At 36.5% G+C, this 22,540-nt stretch overlaps 13 protein-coding genes and 3 non-coding genes across 16 annotated transcripts; 10 read left to right on the forward strand and 6 right to left on the reverse strand.

The window, feature by feature from the left end:
* Nucleotides 1-31: 31 nt before the first annotated feature.
* On the forward strand, nucleotides 32-3,572 carry SOCG_02315 (uncharacterized protein). The gene has a single exon (XM_013160808.1). The coding sequence runs from the start codon at nucleotides 242-244 to the stop codon at nucleotides 887-889; it is 648 nt and encodes a 215-aa protein (XP_013016262.1). The 5' UTR covers nucleotides 32-241; the 3' UTR covers nucleotides 890-3,572.
* SOCG_02316 (urease accessory protein UreD) lies at nucleotides 1,067-3,573 on the reverse strand. The gene has a single exon (XM_013160809.1). The coding sequence runs from the start codon at nucleotides 2,114-2,116 to the stop codon at nucleotides 1,244-1,246; it is 873 nt and encodes a 290-aa protein (XP_013016263.1). The 5' UTR covers nucleotides 2,117-3,573; the 3' UTR covers nucleotides 1,067-1,243.
* Nucleotides 3,189-3,303, forward strand: SOCG_16191. The gene has a single exon (XR_001202984.1). It is a non-coding gene; the product is annotated as a 5S ribosomal RNA (ribosomal RNA).
* Nucleotides 3,574-3,795: 222 nt separating the features above from the next.
* Nucleotides 3,796-4,701, reverse strand: SOCG_02317 (uncharacterized protein; the record flags this gene model as incomplete). The annotated part of the gene is made up of 2 exons (XM_013160810.1): nucleotides 3,796-4,127; nucleotides 4,184-4,701. Coding segments are annotated over 2 exons (513 nt in total), but the record flags the coding sequence as incomplete, so codon positions are not given.
* A 720-nt stretch (nucleotides 4,702-5,421) lies between these two features.
* On the forward strand, nucleotides 5,422-7,090 carry SOCG_02318 (uncharacterized protein). Its single transcript, XM_013160811.1, has 5 exons — nucleotides 5,422-5,777; nucleotides 5,934-6,197; nucleotides 6,242-6,457; nucleotides 6,498-6,541; nucleotides 6,592-7,090. Exons 1-5 carry the CDS (start codon nucleotides 5,669-5,671, stop codon nucleotides 6,673-6,675), a joined length of 717 nt encoding a protein of 238 aa, XP_013016265.1. The 5' UTR covers nucleotides 5,422-5,668; the 3' UTR covers nucleotides 6,676-7,090.
* Nucleotides 7,091-8,118: 1,028 nt separating this feature from the next.
* Nucleotides 8,119-9,927, forward strand: SOCG_02319 (uncharacterized protein). The gene is made up of 5 exons (XM_013160812.1): nucleotides 8,119-8,446; nucleotides 8,658-8,799; nucleotides 9,035-9,201; nucleotides 9,241-9,306; nucleotides 9,369-9,927. The coding sequence occupies exons 1-5, from the start codon at nucleotides 8,338-8,340 to the stop codon at nucleotides 9,449-9,451; spliced, it is 567 nt and encodes a 188-aa protein (XP_013016266.1). The 5' UTR covers nucleotides 8,119-8,337; the 3' UTR covers nucleotides 9,452-9,927.
* A 68-nt stretch (nucleotides 9,928-9,995) lies between these two features.
* SOCG_16192 lies at nucleotides 9,996-10,110 on the forward strand. The gene has a single exon (XR_001202985.1). It is a non-coding gene; the product is annotated as a 5S ribosomal RNA (ribosomal RNA).
* A 643-nt stretch (nucleotides 10,111-10,753) lies between these two features.
* SOCG_02320 (uncharacterized protein) lies at nucleotides 10,754-11,276 on the reverse strand (the record flags this gene model as incomplete). The annotated part of the gene is made up of 2 exons (XM_013160813.1): nucleotides 10,754-10,909; nucleotides 11,092-11,276. The coding sequence occupies 2 exons, from the start codon at nucleotides 11,274-11,276 to the stop codon at nucleotides 10,780-10,782; spliced, it is 315 nt and encodes a 104-aa protein (XP_013016267.1). The 3' UTR covers nucleotides 10,754-10,779.
* Nucleotides 11,277-11,774: 498 nt separating this feature from the next.
* On the forward strand, nucleotides 11,775-12,620 carry SOCG_02321 (uncharacterized protein; the record flags this gene model as incomplete). The annotated part of the gene is made up of 1 exon (XM_013160814.1): nucleotides 11,775-12,620. One exon carries the CDS (start codon nucleotides 11,775-11,777, stop codon nucleotides 12,618-12,620), a length of 846 nt encoding a protein of 281 aa, XP_013016268.1.
* A 529-nt stretch (nucleotides 12,621-13,149) lies between these two features.
* Nucleotides 13,150-15,608, forward strand: SOCG_02322 (uncharacterized protein). The gene is made up of 5 exons (XM_013160815.1): nucleotides 13,150-13,532; nucleotides 13,744-14,007; nucleotides 14,046-14,255; nucleotides 14,295-14,360; nucleotides 14,424-15,608. The coding sequence occupies exons 1-5, from the start codon at nucleotides 13,424-13,426 to the stop codon at nucleotides 14,504-14,506; spliced, it is 732 nt and encodes a 243-aa protein (XP_013016269.1). The 5' UTR covers nucleotides 13,150-13,423; the 3' UTR covers nucleotides 14,507-15,608.
* SOCG_16193 lies at nucleotides 15,076-15,190 on the forward strand. The gene has a single exon (XR_001202986.1). It is a non-coding gene; the product is annotated as a 5S ribosomal RNA (ribosomal RNA).
* A 1,079-nt stretch (nucleotides 15,609-16,687) lies between the features above and the next one.
* On the reverse strand, nucleotides 16,688-19,252 carry SOCG_02324 (RNA-binding protein Cwf2). Its single transcript, XM_013160817.1, has 3 exons — nucleotides 19,004-19,252; nucleotides 18,785-18,949; nucleotides 16,688-18,740 (listed from the first exon to the last, which is right to left on the reverse strand). The coding sequence occupies exons 1-3, from the start codon at nucleotides 19,219-19,221 to the stop codon at nucleotides 17,954-17,956; spliced, it is 1,170 nt and encodes a 389-aa protein (XP_013016271.1). The 5' UTR covers nucleotides 19,222-19,252; the 3' UTR covers nucleotides 16,688-17,953.
* SOCG_02323 (60S ribosomal protein L20) lies at nucleotides 17,116-17,878 on the forward strand. The gene has a single exon (XM_013160816.1). The coding sequence runs from the start codon at nucleotides 17,139-17,141 to the stop codon at nucleotides 17,667-17,669; it is 531 nt and encodes a 176-aa protein (XP_013016270.1). The 5' UTR covers nucleotides 17,116-17,138; the 3' UTR covers nucleotides 17,670-17,878.
* Nucleotides 19,253-19,445: 193 nt separating the features above from the next.
* Nucleotides 19,446-22,326, forward strand: SOCG_02325 (F1-ATPase chaperone Atp11). The gene has a single exon (XM_013160818.1). It carries the CDS (start codon nucleotides 19,739-19,741, stop codon nucleotides 20,597-20,599), a length of 861 nt encoding a protein of 286 aa, XP_013016272.1. The 5' UTR covers nucleotides 19,446-19,738; the 3' UTR covers nucleotides 20,600-22,326.
* Nucleotides 20,591-21,744, reverse strand: SOCG_02326 (translation initiation factor eIF3j). The gene is made up of 2 exons (XM_013160819.1): nucleotides 21,633-21,744; nucleotides 20,591-21,591 (listed from the first exon to the last, which is right to left on the reverse strand). The coding sequence occupies exons 1-2, from the start codon at nucleotides 21,643-21,645 to the stop codon at nucleotides 20,795-20,797; spliced, it is 810 nt and encodes a 269-aa protein (XP_013016273.1). The 5' UTR covers nucleotides 21,646-21,744; the 3' UTR covers nucleotides 20,591-20,794.
* Nucleotides 21,678-22,457, reverse strand: SOCG_05265 (uncharacterized protein). The gene has a single exon (XM_013162402.1). The coding sequence runs from the start codon at nucleotides 22,189-22,191 to the stop codon at nucleotides 21,976-21,978; it is 216 nt and encodes a 71-aa protein (XP_013017856.1). The 5' UTR covers nucleotides 22,192-22,457; the 3' UTR covers nucleotides 21,678-21,975.
* Between the last annotated feature and the right edge of the window lie 83 nt (nucleotides 22,458-22,540).

A 22,540-nucleotide genomic window follows, 5' to 3' on the forward strand; every position in this document is an offset into this window, starting at 1 on the left:
AGACGATGCCTCAAACGGAATTGTAAATTGTCTTTTGTTCAAATAATAAAGAATGACTAATAAAGTATTCACCTCATTCTTCTTGTATAATAACGACAAAGTTCATTGCAGTATAGCTTAGAACTAGAGTAGATAGCCTCATGTCAGTTACAACTTACCAAACTCAGTACCTATGCTGAATTAGTTTAGTAGTACGGAAAAATATACCACTAAATGAATATTGAAAAGAAAGGTTCAATTAATGTCTCTTCTAGGTCTAAAATATAAAACTGTATTTGCTGCTACAGTTGGCGGACTATCTGCTGGTGCCTTTTTGTCATGGTTCTGGTCCAGTGATGCTTACCTAGCGTATCGAAGATTGCCTGCGAGCGCCAAAACGATAGCAAAACTCACAAGTTCTCCAATAGCTGTTCAAATGGTGGAAAACATGCATCGCAAGCGAGAACACGAAATTCGTTTACAAGAACATCCTTCGCTATTTCGGAGTCAATATCCATCTAGTTTTTTATCCTTTAAGGACGGTCTATTACCTCTATTCAAAACTTTTTATGACTCCAAGAATCATGAATGGATTAGCATTGGGATTATGGGAAACGCACTAACTGGCTATCAAAAACTGCAACATGGCGGAGCTATAGCAACAGTACTCATAGAGTGCCTCGAAACTGTGAAAAACTTACAGTTTGATAGACAAGGTCTATTGCGAGGTGAGCCTCAAGATCCCATTTTGACAGAATCCTATGAAGTTAGTACTCCCTCCTACAGTATAAGCTACAAAAAGCCAGTTCCCGCAGGCGATTGGGTAATGATTCGAGTGAATTCTGGAAAAGCAAGGCTTTACAATTCTAAAAACCAACTGTTGGCTGAAGCGTGTGACTTACAAGCATGAGAATTAGGTAAAGTTGTTTAATTTGCGATACATACTTAAATGTATGAGGATATGTTTAATTGATGAAGCTGTATATCCCTTTTTCGTTTCTAGTGGCACTGTTATAATAAGCATTTCAATCCGTAATATAGTATCTTCTCAAAGACTATCATTAGGAATGATTTTCATTCATTATACTGGGTAATCAAAACTATACAGACATTTTCAATTCCTTATTGGTAAGGCAAGAATGGTACTTGCAAAATAATTAGGTGAATAATATTAGCATAAGATCTGCAAAACCTATCTCTCGTCAACATTGAAAGGATGACATGAATAATAAACGAATGGTCTCTAGAGAATCTTCGTTTGAATTCAACACCAAAAAGCGCGAAGAGCTTCACGATGAATACCAGGTGCAAAGTCTCTAAATAGTTGAAGAAGAAACTCTCGAGCCTTTTCTGTTGAATTAGATGCAAATTTAATAATGGTAACTGAACGAAGCTCACAGGCAGTCCAATACGCATTAGGCTGCTCATGTACGCTGATAGTTTTCCCCATACGGTTTTCCGTATTTCTATAATAAGTTAAAATTCCTTCTTTCATTGCTTCGAACTTTGGTCCTACAAGATAAAGGCTTCCAACACATTCAAAGTTGTTCATACGATCTGCTTTACTGCCAATATGAAGACTTGGTTCATTAATCAGTTGCAACGTATCTCGAAGAAGAACTGAAATTTTACTCTTATCTTCAACTCCTCTTTTGACTATATTTTTGGAGATATAAGACTTCATCGACCAACGTTCTCCCATATGACTGCGACCCTGAAGCGTCCAATCTAACAATGCCAGTGATGAAGTACTGTCCTCTAGCGTAAAGTTTTGTGTTTGCATGTAATTACTCAACCCAAACGGTTGTACAGGATCTTGTAGCAATAGACAAGTGGCATTGGATGCAATGTGTACGTCCATTTGTTGACGGGTGACTTTCCCTACACGGGTTTCCTTGTAAACTTTGGTACTTCCCTGAGTTTGAATGCACAAAGTGGCATCTTTTCCCACATCGATTTTCAACGCTACTTGGTCTCCCGATACAAGTCCACCCCCATAGCTCAAAATATAAAGAATTGCAAAATCTAGTTTTGTGTTCACGGAGAGTAATTTCAAAGGGTATTTACAAAACATATGGGTCACATAGTGTGCGTTATTGATGCATTCTACCCGAAATTCACCTTCTTTTGAAGCCATATGTGGTTTAAGGCGAAACCTTGAGGAATGGAGTTCCAATAACTTCGTTATCGAAGGCTAAATCAAAGAAGCTTTTCCAAGAATTTCAGAGTTAAAAACAGAAGCCATGATTTTGTCAAATCTGAATGGTATAAATAATTTTGAGTCAAGTATGATGCTTTGGTGAATGGTACCGATGTAGCATCAAATACAGCTTCAAATTTATAGAAATCTTTTAAAAATATTTTTGCTTTCTCGGAACCGTGTGTCTGATATATTTTCACATGCATCTCATGCAATGGATGACCAGCATCAAAAGTCATTGTTTACCATGATGGAAAATGGTCGCGAAGCTTCGCTCGTAGGAAATCACTTCTAAATTCTGAATATTAATATCAGAAGTTTCAATTTTTGGTACAATAATTGTTATATTTTACCCTGTTTCGTTTGATAACTTTATCATCATATTGTGACTAAGAAGTGTTGCAGCGAGGAAAAACGAAAGCTTTGAATCAATGAAGATTGTACATAAGCTCCAGAGAAAATTCAATGAATAGATCCGATGTCTTAGGATGAAACATACGAAATGTAACGATGGTCAAGGCTATTTTCTGATGGTTCAGCCAAAACTGAGGCTCCGTTTAGTTGAGGTAGAAATCGCTCCTCTGCACTTCCAAAACCATTTGTTTATAATCTCTGGAAACGAAGACCATGAGATCTATTATCTTTAAGCTAAATAAAACTATGTTTCTTGAATGATAATTTGAATGTGAAGGGCTGTCAGTCTCAATATCCTGTTTTTCCTAGAAGCACTAAATAATCGTATCGGCAATGCCTCTACGGAAAGCTCATTTCTGTTTGACCTCATTCAATTTTTGGGTGGCATTATAATTCATACTTGCATTCAAATTTCTCATCGTATGAATTTGACGTTTTTCCTACCAAAAAGACTTTTAAAAGTGCTATTTTCTCAGCTTTTGAAAAGCATCTGTTTTCTGTTAATGATTTCGGCAACACCATAATTGTGCTTTTTCTTCGACTTCCAAAATATAAAAAAACGTATGAATATTTGATAATGATTTCGCGAGTGTCTACGGCCACACCTAGGCGAAAACACCAGTTCCCGTCCGATCACTGCAGTTAAGCGTCTGAGGGTCTCGTTAGTACTATGGTTGGAGACAACATGGGAATCCGGGATGCCGTAGGCTTTTTACCGCTTCGTTTTTAATTCTTTTCCTTCTTTTTTTTTGCTTATTTCTTTTTGTGGCTCTTTTTATTGAAGAACATGACTGGCAATTGGATCGACATGGTCCTTTAGTAACGGTGATAATAGCAGTGGAAGTTGGAAATGCAATGATTACTCTTAGATTTAAGAACTAAAGATCTTCCTAGACTTATGAAACGAATAACAAAGATCAGAAAATAAATTATCAAACCAATAAACAAAAATAAGCAATTGAACCTAGCTATATAGATGCAATGACAAAATCATCCAGTAATAAGCATCCTTACTTATCCAATGTTGAAGAGATCAAGTAAATCAAGAAAGCGGACGCCATTCAGGAGTACTCGTCACGCAAAAACGCATTCTTAAAATATATATGCAGGGACGAAACAAACATAAACAAAAACATACGCAAAAGCATGCAGGAGAACAACCGAAACGATTGGGCATTATAAAAATTAACTTTACTTATCAATCAACTCCTGCTGCTTTTAACGTCCCTAGAATGACCAGGTTCCCGGCGTAACCCTGGAGATTGTTCAGAATGTTCAGAGGACGGTTGCTCCAAAGTATTATCACTACAATCATTAAATTGATATTCAGGCTCTGATGACATGCTGTTTAATGGGATACAACTATCAGCCGTCAAGTCGTTTCTTTCTGACGGCATCCTGAAACCTAGAGCACTCGTAATAGCACTACTAATCCCAGAAAAAAGCGAAGAAAGAAATGAAGATATTCCAGAAAACAGTGAAGAACCCCCAGAAGCAACTAGAGGAATAAGTATAACGATAAAATCCACCAACACTAAAAGCATTCCATTAGTAAACAACTTTAAATTACAAATCCACCAGTTCACTTACATGAACAAACATATAGAAACATGTAGAAAGCCACGATGACAAGAACAGCTGCTACAGTAATCTGAAACCATAACCTTACAGATTCTTTCATTGATTCCTTTATAAAGGGGACAAGGTATTTGTAAGAAAGACAAAGTTCAATATAATTGAACCATAAAGGCACCAACCAAGCCGAAGAGCTTCATTTTCCTGTCTTCGTTGTGCTTCCGGGATTCTCACAATTTTTGCCGGCCAGAAATTAACCACAATAATGCCGACAAGACATCTCGTAAAAGAATAAAGAAACCGTTTCCTTGCGCCATGTGAATAGAAGCTTCTTGATGTCTTCTTGAGTATGGTGGAACTGGATCTGGATCGGAATGTAAACATAAACAACCTTTCTCCATATTGTCAACATGAGAATACGGGATTTCGCTGTATTTAGGTAAATCGCTGTCAGAATTTGTAGAACAGCTCAAACAAGCAACTTTTACTGGTTCGACAGATTTTTGATGTCCTTCCTTTTCTTTTTCATTCATTTTTGTTGAACATGGCTGTGACTAAAAGAGTTTCTTTATTACCTTTGCTTGATCACTAAGTTACTGCGAAAATTATTGATTACAAAATAAAAGGACCAAAAAGCGTATAATTTCGAAAACAAAAAGATCCCATATCAACTTGGTTTATACATAAAAGTAGGAATGCTAAAAAGAGTCTTGAAACCCAAAAAACAAGCCCGCAATGGCAAAGACTAGAGCTTTGCAGAGGTGAAGCTGTCATCCAACCCATTTGACATCTGGGTGATGCAGTTCGTTAAAGAGACTTATCGATAGTTAGTAAGCGTACGCTATTATATATTTTATGCATGAATGAATGAACAGTTAGAAATCGCTTTTGTTTGTTTCTATCGTTCAACTACCATAAATTTAATAAATATGAAAAGAAAATGCACTTGTCCGTACAAATTTTGTTTACCATAGTTCGATGTCGCATCTACAAACTTTCCATGTGTTTACGGATTTGAAAATAAAACTACGAAAATGGAGAGCGTTGTAGCTTTCTCAGAATTCATTTTCCACAGTCATAAAATCGTCTAGAAATATGTATTTTCAATCATTTGTTAGCGTCATTCAAAGCAAACAGCATGGTTGTTTTGCCTAATATTCCTTTGTTTACTTTTTGTAATAAACAGTGACTCTTTTGGATTATACTATTACGAGAAATCGCAACGAGGATGTGACCAGTCGGTGACATAATGTCGCAGCTTTTATGAAACGAGACATGCGAAAAGCCATTACCATGAGTCCTTAAATTTGTATCTTTGGTTTTAAAGAAAATCTTCATCTGTAAAATTTATTAGCTTTTTGAAACGAGGTCCAATTCCTATTTTTGAAGACTCTGCAACAAGTGGAACCAGTTTCTACGGACTTTTGTTGGTGATTCTAGTGATTTTAATTAGATTGCAACTGCAGTTGTTAGTTTGGGATTTAATGTGGCATTGTAACCATGAAGAATAAATACACCTCTGTTCCAGACTCTGAAGAGTCCTTGAAAACGCTCACTGATGAAAAGTCAGACACGCATTCTGCAGATGGTACACCTCCTCTGTATTCAGGTAAGATTTATTGAAATGGAAAGGTAATGGTGTTTGTTATTGAGAGTTATTACTGAGGAATCCTATTTTAAACTTGTCGACGATTGTCAACAACAGGACGAACGCCTCCATCCTCTGGTAAACAACGAAAACTTCAGTTGCTAATACATTCATTAGCTTCAAATAAATTTATCGATTTAGAAATGGCTGACGGATCCGCTCAGAATTCCGCCCAAGAATCTGTTGATAACACTAGGTCGGACCCTTCAGCGAACAAAGAATGTTGGAAAGACTTTTTCGTAGGACTAATGACTATTATAACAATTTTATATAATCTTGTTTTTCTAGCCATAGTTTTTGTTTACAAGGTTTCTCCGTTTTCAATAGCTTTTTATTGGCTTGCTGCCGTTTCTATTGGCACTATTTTTATTTTCCTATCAAGTAAGTTAAGAATATCTTGTTCTGGACAACTCGCTAATTTTTAGCAATTCTTTATATCTATCCCGAATGGTACAGGCAAGCTGGAAGAGCAATAAAGAAATTCACACCAGCTGTGTGTAAAGCCCTAATTATACTGATAAGTTTGAATGGAGTCGGGGGTGGTGCTTTGAAATTATCAGGAGGCTTCGAATATATACATTCAACAGCTGTGTTAGTTGTTTTGGCCGTATTGAACATATGCTTGTTTGTTCTTCTCATTCGTAAGGTTTTATTTTCTATGAACTTTTCTAACTTCTTTAGGAAACCCAAATGCATTTGAAAAGATGACTGTTATCTCACGTACAGTAAGCGAAATTTAGTTTTGTTAATCTAGGATTTTTCATTAACTTTGCAGAACAACAGAATTAGCAGGAATAGTCCACCTCGTAACGAAGAAACCGAACTTCAACCTCTTGCTGAGCAAAGCTCTGAAGTTTAAGTGCAAGTATGAGTTTCACCGAACTTGCTTTTAAATTTTTTGTACTTCGCCTTCGCCCCTTCCTTGGGATCATCGATGTCAATTGCAGTCCACCAAGATCCCTGTGTTTGCTGTCACAAAAGCTTGAATCTGATGAATCCAGAAGACTTTGATTGCTTTAGTAATTCACTCTTTTACGACTTTTCTAATTAGTTCACAGCACTGTTGTTTATGCATCGTTCATTTTCTTCGCAATTGAAATAGAACATCCTTTTTAATGATTATTTCATGATTTTGACAACGAATATTGCATGGCAACGAACTATTGTTTAGTTCAACACCGAGTCGCGTAATTGATTATGTTTTAGAATTGGCAAGAATAAATGTGAGTTTCGACAGTTATTATTTTCATTCAGTATAGAAAACACAAATCTTCAGATCTAAAGATCAGATGTAGCTTAGCTCATTAAACTATCGTTCATTTAGAGAGTCAAATCAACGGAAGATGAAATATTGCAAGTAGAACCCGATTTGTATAAACTACATTTTCAACCCATAAACACAAACGCTCATTTTAACACTCATTCTGATGCTTTTTCAAACAATGTGAACCAAAAAAATAGAAAATGACAGTTTGTATTTAAATCGTATTTTATAATATGAAAGCATTCTCCATTCCGCCGTGGAAAACAACCAAAATTTAGAGCCGAGTAGAGATGCTTTTAAACGACATCAAACGTAATGAAATACTGGACGAGTCCTTTATAATAGAAGTAGATTGATAGAAAAATAGAGTCGTCTACGGCTACACCTAGGCGAAAACACCAAACCAGTTCCCGTCCGATCACTGCAGCAGGTGAAAACGTTTGACGGCCTCGTTAGTTTCGTACTATGGTTTGAGACAACACGGGAATCCGGGATGCTGTAGGCTTTTTCTTTCACTCTTTTCGTTTTTTTTTACCTCTTAGTAAAGTATGCATGCATCGTGTTACATTTGGAGTTCCTTTTGATCGCCATGGTACTTTGAGTTAGGTGATGTTTTGCATATGGAAAAAGCTAAAGCAATAGACTCCAACCAAGAGTATAGTCATGGAAAAGCGATGTTATGAATAATATGCAAAAAAAACAAGCATACCCCGAGCTAGAGGAAAAACAGAAGTCCGGACCCAGCATAACAATGATTTCCTTTCCATCTACATCAACTTTCACTGTGTTTAAAGCCCCTAGATAGACAGATTTCTTCAAGGATTTTTTTAATAAAGTTATTTTTACTTCCAATTTCGTGTATATATTATTCTAAGTATACAATCTGTATTTTTTGATGAAAGGTTCTTTTGTTTACTTTTTGTAATAGTCGATTCGTTAATATTATCTATACTAGAAGCCTCGGTGAAAGACGAAAGTCGAATAATCGTAACGAGGATGTGACCAGTCGGTGACATAATGTCGCTGCTTTATGAAATTGCGAAAGGCCACTACCATGATTTTTTTTATTCCTATCTTTGGTTTTAGACAGATTTTACTCAAGGTATTGATTTTCTTTAGAAATAAGGAACAATTCCTTTTTTTTTAATCTCTGAAAGGTGGAACCGATTTCTACAGACTTTTCTTGGTAATTCTAGTTAATTTCGAACTAGCTATAAGTATTGGTGTTCTTTTGGTTTTTGGTTTGCCATTGCAAAAATGAAGAATAAATACAGCCCTGTTTCAGACTTTGACGAGTCTTTTAAAACGCTCATTGATGAGAAATCAGATATACATTCTTCAGAGGTTACGCCTCCTCCGTATTCAGGTAAGATTTACTGAAATAGAAAGGAAGGGTTGGTTTTTTGTATGTTTGTTGAAAATGTCTAGGCTAAAAACAGTTTTGATGAAGAATCATGTTTGTTTGTTTACTTGTTGTGTTTAAGATTAATAAACTTGTTGATTACCATCAGCAGACTTGACAAACGCTCTATCCTTTCTCAAACAACAAGAGCATTCATCACTAATACATTCATTAGCTCCAAACAAATTTATTGATTTAGAAATGGCTGATGGATCTGCTCAGCATTCTGCCCAAGAGTCCACTAACAACGCTGGATCGGATTCGACATATTCGATGTGGGTTTCAGCGAATATCTTCTTATTTTTTGCGTCTCTTGTGTATGTTGTAACTTCTTCCATTTTTCTCGTGGTGTTTTTTATTTCAAGATTCCTGTGAGGACGGGAACCTTTTGGGGACTTTCGGTTACCTGTCCAGCGTCCATTGTAGTATTTCTCTATTGTAAGTTAGCGCTATGTTTTATTTTTACTAACTATTAGCAATTTCTCAAATTCCTAAAGAATGGTTCAAGCAAACTGGTAGAGTGCTGACCTATTTGTTCTCGCAAATTTGTAGTGTACTGCCCAACATGTGTGTCGCAGTACTATGTACGGCTTCTCTGAATGTCGTTGGTTTCGTCGTCTATCGTAATGTAAAGAAAATAATAGGATTTGAAAAGATGAACGATATTGCTTTCTATGGTGTCTGCATTGTTAACGTTGCCGTGTTTGTTTTATTTTGGAGTATGTATTACACCTTGCGAAATATTCTAACTGTTCTAGGATATCCAGATGCGCGACAACTTCGAATATTTATTGCTGATTTAGGAAATGCTGCGAATTACTTTCGTATGTACTGTTTATTATAAATTCTTTTTTTTCTTTTCTTAGCATCTGACTAACTTAATTAGGACCGACAGATCCAGAAAATGAAGCACCTCATAACGAGGAAATCGAGCTTCAACCTTTTGCTGGGCAAAGCGCTGAAGTTTGAGTTTTAACGAATCTTTTCCATCCCTCCTATAAATCACATTTTCCTTGGAAGCATTCATATCAATTGCGATCCCTCGAGTTTCTGCATTCTTGTCCACAAAAGTAAGCACAGCTTCATTCGGCAGGTTGGATTGCTTTTCACGTTCATTCTTTTATGTATTTAAGAATTCGTCTCGCAAGAGTGTTATTTATAAATCGTTCGTTTTCTTTGTGATGAACATCCTTGTTAATGCAACCTTTTTAATGATTATTTAATTGTTATGATGTTAATTTTGCAAAATAATCAACCGATTTCTAATTCAAAGCTGGACATATTCAGATTGGCCGTTTCAACTAATGTAGTTTAATAATTTACTTCTCAAACTACAGCTTCGTCAACTGCTATAAATTCAGACATTCAGTCTCATACCTCAATGACAATCTAGCACAATGTGAATAGCTAGAAAAGAGAAAATCAGTATCAAAAACCATCCTCTATAAATTTTGTAAAATATGAGATGATGAATATCCAATACATATACTTTTCATTACATTGACAGTTGTCTACGGCCACACCTAGGCGAAAACACCAGTTCCCGTCCGATCACTGCAGTTAAGCGTCTGAGGGTCTCGTTAGTACTATGGTTGGAGACAACATGGGAATCCGGGATGCTGTAGGCTTTTTATATTTTGCTAATTTTATGGTCGATAAAATCTTTTATTCTATTCTGTCCCTTTATTCTAATTATTCAGTTTAGTTTTGTTTTGTTTCGTTTCAACTCGACTCAACTCAACTCAACCCGTCTTACATAGCAAATATTCTTCTTGTTTTAAAACGAATAGAACGTTGAAATGCATATAAATAATCCAATACTAAGAAAAACACATTCCAACAGTATGAGCTTACCTTACTTCACTCATACCAATGGTATGTCTTTTTCCCAATAAGAGATCTCTTCATAACTTTGTCGAGTACATATGACTGAAGTGAGATATATCAGTCAGTTGCATAATATAAATCCGGAAGCCACATATTATGATTCAAAACTTATATCAATGAGAGATTGAAAAAGTACTTTGAATCCATATCTATGGACATACAACAACAAAACAAATATTAGACTATTAGCACATTCGATAAATAGATTTGGGGCTTCTTTCACCTGAGCAAAGCAAAAACTGAAACGAAACTCACATTTCGGTGGTAGACGTAAAATATTACTATTATAAGCTATCTTTGTTGAATAAAAATTCGCGAGTAAGTAATACAAACCAACTGAGATAAAATGAAACAAGCATTCATCTCATCTTCATATCACGACGGTCATTTTACTCCAAGAACGAATTTTTCTACCAAAAAATAGAAAACGATGGGACGGGAATCAACGTGATATCGATGAAAACTAAAGCAGATCCAGTCCAGTCGACACCCAAATTATGAAACACTCGAATAGCAAAATAGGAAATTCTGCAAACACAACTGCGCATCATTGTGTTAGCAGCCATCGTCGAGGCGGCACGGAACAAATAAGCATCAATTAAATAGTTGAAACAATTCAAGAAAATCAGCAAAATTCCAGCTCCAGTAAGCAAACCAGACAAACTAGGTACGACCCAATGAAAATATGTATAATTTACCTGACCATGCCATCCAAAAATTACCCGCAGGGAAGATGAAGGCTCCTATAATTAAGTGAGGGACGGTCGGACCTTCCGGATAGAGAAATGATCTTTTTCGGAAAAGATATAGGTGGATACGCTTCCAAAAGCAAGTATAAAATACCATATACAAACGAAAGGTAGAGTATGACCAAGAAGACAAGGAATTCCGTAATTAAAAGCTTCATGGAAACTGATAAATAGATACTGAGAACATTTTTAGGGATTGATATCTGTCCTCCGTCTCGGCACCCACAAAATAGTTGTCATCGGAAACTGTATGCTTGAGTGTTGTTTTCAACAATCTTTTTTGCTTAGGTCTCCTTGCAATTGAAAGACTACTAAGAACAACAGAAAAGAATCCCAATGAACGAAATAAGGTACCCGCTTTATCCCAATCCAAATACTATTTTCTAATAATCCTACTAATGACGGAGATAGTAAAGGACCCTCAAATACTAGGGCAGCAAAGGACGTGATAGCAGTACCCCGATGTCGATTGGACCCTACACTCAATGACTTTCTCCCGCGCACCAGGTACCGCATACTGCAAATTCACGGTATGCTTTATGCGGTAGGCTTATGTAATTTATTAGGAGAAATGTTTTATATACTTCCTTTGTATTCTAGTTTAAGCCAAGAAAAAAAAGAAAAGAAAAGAAAAACTTCTGGAATCTCCTGTTACAATGCCTTGTACCGACTTTTGTAGCAAAGTGAGCATTACCCACCTTACGACTGCCACTGCTATTCTCAGTATCGATAATGTCAACTTTATAACTGATCCAGTATTTTCGTCGGCTGGAACGAAAATGAAATATGAATCAAAAGTTCTAAAGGATGGATCAGTTGTTTTGCAAAATAGCTTTGGTCCTGCCTTGGGATTGGAAAGTTTACCACCTATTGATGCAGTACTTTTAAGTCACGAAGATCATGCAGATAATTTGGATGATCTTGGACGTCGTCTTTTAGATGGCCGTAAAGTCATTACCACTATGGATGGTGCAAAGAATCTCCAACCTCGACCAGGTGTTCGTGGCATTCGCCCATGGGAGACAATTCCACTTGAGGTGGGTGGGAAAACCTTTCAAATTACCGGGGTACCTACAAGACATGTTCCAGGAGAAGAGTGCACCGGTTTTATCTTGGAGTGCGACACATTCGGTACAAATTCTAAAGGACTTTCAAATGTGATTTACTTTTCTGGTGATACGGTTTACATTGACGAAATGAACGAAATTCGTAAAAAGTATCATGTATGTGTTGCGATTTTGAATCTTGGAAAGGCCATTATGCCTTCTCACGATGGACCGCTGCAGATTACTATGGATGGTAAACAAGCTGGGAGACTAGTGAAAAATCTGGATGTTGGGCTGATGGTACCTATTCATTTCGAAGGATGGGGTCATTTTACTCAATGTAAAGAAGAATTAAATCGAAATTTTGAGGAAGAAGGAATCAGCAATAGAGTCTGCTGGGTTACTCCAGGAAAGCCTACAACCTTGGTTTCTGGAAGTGATAATGGGCATTTTTGATGAAACAGGTGAAAAACAAAACTTAAAACTCGAAAGGCATAGTAAATAAAGTAGATAAATAAATATTATTATTAGAAATAAACAATGAGTGAATCTTGAATGATAAATTTTGTCACTGTCACTGTCAAATCTCGTTTGTTATTTGAGAATAAGGGTATCATTGAAAGAGTATACATTTCTATTTGAAAAAATTCAGGCTTAACTTGCTAAAGTGGATGATTCTATACTATTTTCTAACTAGTAATGGCTTCCAGGGACCTGATACGGAAACAAAGTATACGAACAATGTATTTAGCTAGATCAGTCAAATGTCCCACTCTGAAGATTCAATCTTTTCAACTAAATATATATGCAAGTATTTCAGTAATTAGTAAGTTTTTTAATAATCCAAATTTTAGAATTTGCAATTTTCAATCAAAGAATGAGACTTTACTTTTAGTAATATTATAATTGATAATACAATATGATTATCGTATCGAAATATTTACCAATATCATAGTATGAGAAGGACGTAAATTGCAATGACAGTTGTTACCAGTCGGTGACATAATGTCGCAGCTTTTATGAAACGAGACATGCGAAAAGCCACTACCAAGATTTTATGAAACTCGTATCTTTGGTTTTAAAGAAAGTTGTGCCGTAAGAATTGTTTGGTATTTGAAGCAAGGACCAATTCCTATTTTTGAAGACTCTGCACCAATTGGAACCAACTCTTAAGAACTTTTGTTGGCGATTCTAGTCGATTTCTTTTTCAACTCTAAATATTGCCGTTCTTTTTTGGTTTTTGGCTTGTCATTGCAAAAATGAAGAATAAATACAGTCCTGTTTCAGACTCTGACGAGTCTTTCAAAACGCTCATTGATGAGAAATCAGATATACATTCTTCAGAGGGTACGCCTCCTCCGTATTCAGGTAAGATTTATTGAAATAGAAAGGAAGGGTTGGTTTTTTATATGTTTGTTGAAAAAATCTAGGTTAAAAACAGTTTTGATGAAGAATCATGTTTGTTTATTTACTTGTTGTGTTTAAGATTAATAAACTTGTTGATTACCATCAGCAAACTTGACAAACGCTCCATCCTTTCTCAAACAACAAAAGCATTCATTACTAATACATTCATTAGCTCCGAACAAATTTATTGATTTAGAAATGGCTGATGGATCTGCTCAGCATTCTGCCCAAGAGTCCACTAACAACGCTGGGTCGGATTCGAGATATTCGAAGTGGATTCGAATAGCTATCTTCTTTTTTTTTGCATCTGTTGTGTATGTTGTAACTTATTCTATTTTTCTCGTGGTGTTTTTTTATTTCAAGATTCCTGTGAGGACGGAAACCTTTTGGGGACTTTCGGTTACCTGTCCAGCATCCATTGTAGTATTTCTCTATTGTAAGTTAGCGCTATCTTTTATTTTTACTAACTATTAGCAATGTCTCAAATTCCTAAAGAATGGTTCACGCAAATTGGTAGAGTGCTGTCCAACATGTGTGCCGCAGTATTATGTACGGCCTCTCTGAATGTCCCTTGTTATTCCGTGTATTATTTTGTAAAGAAGGTAATAGGATTTGAAAAGATGGACAAAGGGTTTTTCTATTTTGTTTGCATTGTTAACGTTGCCGTGTTTGTTTTATTTTGGAGTATGTCTTACACCTTGCGAAATATTCTAACTGTTCTAGGATATCCAGATGCGCGACAACTTCGAATATTTATTGCTGATTTAGGAAATGCTGCGAATTACTTTCGTATGTACTGTTTATTATAAATTCTTTTTTTTTCTTTTCTTAGCATCTGACTAACTTAATTAGGACCGACAGATCCAGAAAATGAAGCACCTCATAACGAGGAAATCGAGCTTCAACCTTTTGCTGGGCAAAGCGCTGAAGTTTGAGTTTTAACGAATCTTTTCCATCCCTCCTATAAATCACATTTTCCTTGGAAACATTCATATCAATTGCGATCCCTCGAGTTTCTGCATTCTTGTCCACAAAAGTAAGCATAGCTTCATTCGGCAGGTTGGATTGCTTTTCACGTTCACTCTTTTATGGATCTAAGAATTCGTCTCGCAATAGTGTTATTTATGAATCTTTCAATCTCTTTGTGACGAACATCCTTGTTAAAGCAACCTTTTTAATGATTATTTAATTGTTATGATGTTAATTTTGCAAAATAATCAACCGATTTCTAATTCAAAGCTGGACATATTCAGATTGGCCGTTTCAACTAATGTAGTTTAATAATTTACTTCTCAAACTACAGCTTCGTCAACTGCTATAAATTCAGACATTCAGTCTCATACCTCAACGACAATTTAGCACAATGTGAATAGCTAGAAAAGAGAAAAACAGTGTGCTTTAATCTTTTAAGTATCAAAACCATCCTCTATCAACTTTGTAAAATCTGAGATGATGAATACCCACTACAAATACAAATACCTTTAGTTACACGTTCTGAATGTCTACGGCCACACCTAGGCGAAAACACCAGTTCCCGTCCGATCACTGCAGTTAAGCGTCTGAGGGTCTCGTTAGTACTATGGTTGGAGACAACATGGGAATCCGGGATGCTGTAGGCTTTTCCTTTACTTTTTTGTATTATTCCTTTTTTAATCATCGATATTTCGACGAACGGCTAGAGAAATGCCGTGTTGCTTTTTGCTTATTATCTGCAATAACATGCTGAATTAGCATTACTTTTTTTATGCACACTGTCTCGCAGCCGGGTTATTACGGTTTGTTATTGTTAAAAGCTGAATGTATGCGTTAAGAGGGGTATAAATTGTTTATATATATGTTGGATTCTATGCAGAAAGCTTTTTTTAGTATCTTGAGAGACCAATGACTTGATTAGCTAAATAATGTGCTAACTTGGTTTTAAAAGGCCGGATAAGTCAAATCTTCCAATTTGGAATATTCATACTTTTGGTTAGACATATTTATAGATTTTCAATTTCATTTTATTTTGATATAATTTTTTGTTTAGTACTTATTTCGTTCACGTTTCAATGAAATACTTTTGTATTAATATTATAACAAATATCACCGCAGTGACATTAGGACGTTGCCTACATTACTCAACGATACCTGTTAGGTGACGGACAGCTGTGTCAGACTAAAAGCATCATAAAGGGATGTGTTCAGGCTAATTATGCTGACTTCAAAGGCTAATTAAATATAATTCAAGCTCTCTATCTCTATATTGAAGCAGTCGATATCTATAAATGAAATGGAGATTGCTGATCACTTAATAACATTACAAGATCGCACGTAGCCTGAAAAAGTTTGAGGCTTTTTGAATGTTGTGCTACTGCTAGAGGTAGAAAGAGGCCTTCAATCAAGCTAAAGCATCCTTTGGATACGTCTTGTATTTGTCTGATAATCAAAAAATTGTAATAGGTGTTCTTCCTATAAGACTGATTTTTTCATGACACAAAGCAGAAAATGCTTGTTTGTCGTAACGACTTTTCCTCTGGAAAAAGTAGTTAGGTGAAAAGATAATTGAAAACCTTTTAGCAATTTTAATCGCATACAAAAAACTATCGGCTGATTTCAACGTTCTAAGTATTAAGGCATGAGGATCTTAAAAGGCATTGGGTGATTGTTGGACATATGTTCACGCCGCACAATGATTAATCTACTAGCCAAAGACATGAAATTACATTCACTCGCTTATATTTAGATTATCTTGGAAGAGCAATTGAAGTAGCATCTTGATGTAAACTATCTTCACTTTGCCTAATTAGGTCAGAAAATACGTATAGTATATACCTAAATCAACTCTCAGGAATACAGATTCAAAATTCCTGATCCTATCAAAGCAATTCGCACATCCTTATGATTATACAATGTAAAGCCCTAGTGTGACAAAGTAGCACTCTCGATCCTGTTGAAGTTTTCAAACTCTCCGCATGGTCAACCACTTTGACAGTACGTATTACCTAAAGTAATTTTATCTACTTAGTTAATAAAACAATATTATTAATTTATATATTTTCTGTATTGCATTCTCAGATTACGTTCAAATGTTTTTAGATACAAATGAACCCTTCAATACAGGGAATGGAAATCGTACACCATATAAACGTTAGATTTATTAATTGATATTACAAATTTTACAAATAGATCCCCGATCTCACAGCGCTATTAATCGCTGTAACTGAGCGCCTGAAAACCCGGTTTCTACTATGGTAGGAAACGATATGGAAATCCGGGATGCTATAGTCTTTTTTCTTTTTCTGTTCCTTTGTATTTTACTTTCTATAAATTTCTTATGGTAGATCAACATTGAATTATTGAATTTGGCGTTCAGCTAACAAACTCAAACAGAAATTTTCTACTGCTCCCAACTGTGTTTATAGAGTATTTGTTTATCGTATAGCGCAATAGAAACCATCTTTATTTATAAATACGGTACAGTAGCGTAGCATGCCCAGAAATGGTTTACCAAAAAAGCAGTCACAATTACTGGGTAAGAAGTTTCAAACTTGGCACCACGAAACTTGTCCATAGCCAGAGTCAGCAAGAATGGCACTGAAGGAGTATCAAGTTGTTGGCCGCAAGGTTCCAACTGAACAGGAACCTGTTCCCAAGTTGTTCCGCATGCGTTTATTCGCCGTTAATGAATCTGTTGCCAAGTCCCGTTACTGGTACTTCTTAAAGATGATTAACAAGGTCAAGAAGGCCACTGGTGAAATTGTTGCCGTTAACCAAATTCACGAGCCCAAGCCCCTTCAACCCAAGGTTTTCGGTATCTGGATCCGTTACGACTCCCGTTCCGGCACTCACAACATGTACAAGGAATTCCGCGACACCACCCGTGTTGGTGCTGTCGAGGCTATGTACCAAGACATGGCTGCTCGTCACCGTGCTCGCTTCCGCAGCATCCGTATCCTCAAGGTTGTTACCGTTGAGAACAAGGAAGAGGTTCGCCGTAGCTACGTCAAGCAACTCCTTGATCCTAAGTTGAAGTTCCCTCTCCCTCACCGTCGTACTGGTACTCTCGGCTTGGCTGGCAAGAAGGTTTTTGCTCCTCACCGCCCTACCACTTTTTACTAAGGTTTATGGTCTGTGTCGTTAGTAAAAAAAATTTCTTTTCGATTCCCTTCTTGTCTATAAGATTTATGTCATTGTAGCTTTTTTTGGTAGGTAACGAGATTGTTGTAACGTGAATATCCATCCGTAGTATTTGTAGAATTGCAGCTTGACAGACGCAAAAGCTTGTTTGATAGTTTGAATGTACACTGCAAGAATAACAACTGTTGTCCATTTTACTCGTGCTACTAAGATGTTGGCTGAAACTGAAATATGAATAAGAGCGTTTATTATACAGGAAACAGTCATTAATCTTCATCGCTATCATATCCAGCAACCAGCGCTGGACTCTTTTGTTGTGAGACTTGGGATATTTTGCGAAGATCCTTCAGAACATCGGAGTTCAGAAATTTGTTGGACGAAGTAGACGTTTGCTCTACGGCATCGGAATTAGCCTCGGAATCATCTGTCTGTTGTACTAGTTTAGAGGAAGCTTCTATAGATCTTTGGTTACGGATAGAGGAAGATCCGTCTGCATAAACTAAGTCGTCAGAAGGTACATAACCTTTGAGCCCAAATTCTAATTCCAGCTTCCGTTTTTTTTGATTTCCTTTTCCATTCTTTTGTTCTTGTAGATCTTCTAAAAATTCCTTTGGCAGTATTTTTTTTACAACATCCGCTGCACGTTCTTCTAAGCGCCTTTGATTTCGTGCTTGAGATGCTGGATTGGGATCTAATGTTGCCCATCGACAGTTGAGGCACTCATCATTGTCAAGAGATTGATGAGCCATTGCTTCCTTTGCAAACTGGGCATTAGCTTCATTCACGTATGTGACGAAAGCAATTCCTCGAGAATTCAAAACACGTATGCGTTCAATGTCTCCCCATTCAGCAAAGTGCCGAGCAACAACTTCTTCAATATCCTCTGTTGGTTGAATCCCACCAATATATAGTGTATGGTTTTGACGCAAAAAGGAACCAACACCACCCATGTCGTCCCGATAGTCGGCATGCTTTTCCCTTCCAAAGCAATCTACGTTGGCATTAAAAAAATCTGTTTCGTTCGGTAAACGATGCAAAAATTCACATTTTGATCTATTACAGCGTTAGTACTTTGGTAATGTGACTTAGCAACCTACCCTTCCGAGCACATTCCTCTAGCAAAATAAAGACAAAAATAAGACCCAGGAATTTTATCAGCCTTTGTGTAACCAGAATCGGTTTCAATGTTACATCTTGTATCAGATTTTATTTGACTTTTCAATGGGTCTTCACGATTTCCACCACTCCATTTATTATACCAGCTAAAGACAGTTAGCAATTCACTTATCCACAAATTCACCCATCAATTCACTTACATATTATACACCTGACCTTGCTGAGGAGCTTCCATTTCAAACTCCGGTCTCTCTTCTATTTGTTTACGTGCCGGTCGTTTCTTGCGTTTTACCACTTTTTTTATTTTTTTGATAATTTTTCCAGATTCTTCAACTTTTTCAACGACTTCTTCTTTCATAATATCACCTTTGTTCGTTTCTTGTACGTTTTTCTCATAATTCTCCTCTGATTCTGCCATACTCGATTTTGTGGTAGAAACAGAAACCAAATCATACAAATGTTCACTTTACCACCATTTGGTGTTGACTTTCTTCGCACACGAAATCGTTATGAAGCGTTATGTAAGGATAAACCAGGTGGCTGAAACCTTTCACCAGTACTGTCACATACGTTAAGTGCTCTTAAGCTCCGAGTTTTAATGAGGGTTTGCTCGTCTTTGTTTATACACCAAAAACGCTCGAGTTCTATAGAACAGTAGCCTCGCGTTTTTGATTCACTTTTGGTTGCATACTTTTCTTCTTATATTCGAGGAATTGACGTGTATACAAATATATATTTTTGTAGTTGGTATTTTCAAGCTTTTTCCTTTACATTTGCTTGATCTCTAGTTTAACCGCTGGTCAGTTCATTAAGACCTCTTGTTATACGTTATATTTATATCTTCAGAGAAAAGGGTTAATCTTTAGAAACCGCGTTGACCGTTGTTTATTACAGAAAAGAATTGAAAGAATAAGAAAAACATCGACTAATATTTCATGACTATGATGATCCGCTCAAAGCTTATATCTACACTAGGAGTTCGAAATACTTGTTGGAAACCAAATATTGGTCGTTCTTTTCTCCGTCTCTATAGTCATGAGGTTCAAGGAACCCCTAAGAACGAGGTATACGAGAGATATCAAGAAAAGTTAAAACAAAAGGCTGAACAGGAAAGTATACCCTTGGAAAAACTCGTTCAGAATGCACGCAAAAGCTCAACTCCGAAACAAGCGATTTCTGAATCACAAGAATTAGCAGAAAAATCACAAAAGAAGCCCCAGGTCAAGAAGGTAAAGAAATTTCCTGAGTTAAACGACTTTATAGACGTAAGCAAGTTTCAAAATCTTCCGTCATCTGTGATTGAAAAATTGTGGAGAGCCAGAAATCTTCAGGAAAACATTTTGAGTAGTTGTATTGAAAAGCAAACATACGAAAGGATGATCTCTCGTGCAAAAAAGTACCCACTTTTTGTGCTTCCTTTACCCAGAGAAAACCAAGGCATGGAAACTCATTTGATTCAATGGGGTTTCCCTAATAATAACACGGCCCATCTTATAATTACTACCCTGTTAGAATATAAACTCAAGAATGCTTATGCTACTCCGCATACTGTCCTCACTCACTTTTCAGATTTACTTGAATCAAATGGCGTTGCCCTTATGCGATGTCAATTTGAAGAGAATAAATCTTTAACTTCTTCCGACGTTCAGTTATTATTGCTCGCGGCTCAAAAGTTTTATAACGCTTCATCGGATACCCCCTTGGGCAAGGAACGACTTTCTTTGCTTGAAAATTTCGCAACCGGAAAAGACTTTGACCTTTACAAAGTGGCTGGACATATGGATATGCTTGAATAATTAAATGATTTATGTTTACAAGATACACATTAAGCATCAAAGCTATTGGCATGTTTATTTTTTTTTACAGAACCCCCTCTTCATTGAACCTTGAGCTAATAGGCTATAGGAACTAGAAATAATGAAACGAACAAGCCAATACAAAACGAAAAACTAATAAAGGACTTTAAAATATGTAAGAATGACTTTCATATCTTACATGAAGTCATCAAAGTCATCCGCGTAGTCATCGTATTCGTCCTCAACATAATCTTCGTAAACGGCATCGTTGGCAGCTCCTCGCTTAGAGTTTGTGTTGACTGTAGGCTTGGCAGACTTTTTAGCGGCAGTAGTAGAAGGAGTAGCAACTGGTGCTTTCTTAGCAGGAGCAGCGGGAGCACCACGCTTTGACTGAGCTTTTTCTTGTTGTTCCTTTTGAGCTACTACTTTATTAACGGATTTTTGGATAGACTTGACACTAGAAGCGTTCAAGCTTGTAAGCATGAGAGGAATTAGTTCCTGAACAAAGTCGCTGTACTCAGTGGAATTCTGCGAGTGTTTAACTTTGCGAAGAATTTCGGCTTGAAATGCTGCAAAATCAGCCTTGGTTTTCAATTCACGCTGTTGCTCAGCTTGTCTAGCACGGTTACCGCTCGCGGTATTTTGATCGACGATATCGAAAAGGTCCATGGCATTGGCCAAGTCTGAGTCAATTTCAGCCTGTCGCATATCTTCTTTCGAAGATTTAGCTGCATTGTTCGATTTTGCAGCCTCCTCGCTAGCTTGAATAGCCTTTTCAATGTTGCGTTCTTGGATACGTTGTTGCACACGATCAGCTTTAGTGAGCTTCGGTTTGGTAGAATCCGCGGAAGAGTTTTGGACGCCGTTAGTTTGAGGTTCTTCTTCTTCTACTTCGTCCTCTTCATCGTCAAATTTCTTTTTGGGTTTTTGAGGTTTTCCTAAAGGAAGTTCAACTTCGGTAGCCTTACCAGGCTCCTCAACCAAAAAGTCCTCTAAATTATTGTCAGTTTCTATTTTCTATAGTCTTACATACCCCAGCTATCCATTATACAATGTATCTTCTATAATTTTTGTGTCTGCAATTTTTGGTGGTAAGGAAAGAATAGAGATGTCACAGAATGCCACTGAATAAACCATCGTGAAAAATGCTACCTTTCTGTCAATTTCAAAAAAAAAATCTTGATACTTCTTCCTAGTTTAAGCACTATAAAAAAATAAATTTAAGCTAGTGGCACAAAGGATGCACGGAACAAGGAAAGGATTGCTTGCAGAGTACACTGAGTTCTTTTACCCTTTCAATGAAACTATTCGTAAGCAAAGGAAATTACAGCATTTTTGAAACTGGGAGTGTAGCTGTATTCTTGTTTTTCTTTTATTCACACGATTTGCAAGGGAAATCTGTGCTCATGTAGTTCGTATAAGAAACGCTCTTGTAAAGTAGTCAAAAAGAAGAGAGCCATAATTAATGGTTTGTTGATAATACAGATTATGTGTATGTAAAACTCGTTGAACCCATACATATTTCTGGTTTGGCGTGCTTCTGAGGTATTCACATTTAACAAAGTCGAAATTAATAACTTTGATGAATGCATCAATTAAACGACCGGTGAAATGTATTCGAAAAGGAACAGCTAGGGAACTAGTCGTCTATTTTTCTTATAAAGTATCCGCGGCTTTTACAAGGTCTTTTTCTTTTCTTTTTTGAGACAAAGACACGAGTCAATGACTATAGATTCTTGAAATATTATAATAGTTGATATTAAATATATCTCAGCAAGTTGTTTATACCGAATAAGCTATCTAGAGAATACTTTTCAGATTACAACAACGCATAAAGAAATTCGAAGTTTTTAAAAACACTGATTAGTAGTAAGCTCAATTTTATTATAACAATAATAAATAGAAGAGGAAGATAAAACTACGTGTAATTCCCAACGAAAA

Source organism: Schizosaccharomyces octosporus (assembly GCF_000150505.1).
Source record: "Schizosaccharomyces octosporus yFS286 unplaced genomic scaffold supercont6.1, whole genome shotgun sequence".
In the NCBI taxonomy this organism is placed as follows: domain Eukaryota; kingdom Fungi; phylum Ascomycota; class Schizosaccharomycetes; order Schizosaccharomycetales; family Schizosaccharomycetaceae; genus Schizosaccharomyces; species Schizosaccharomyces octosporus.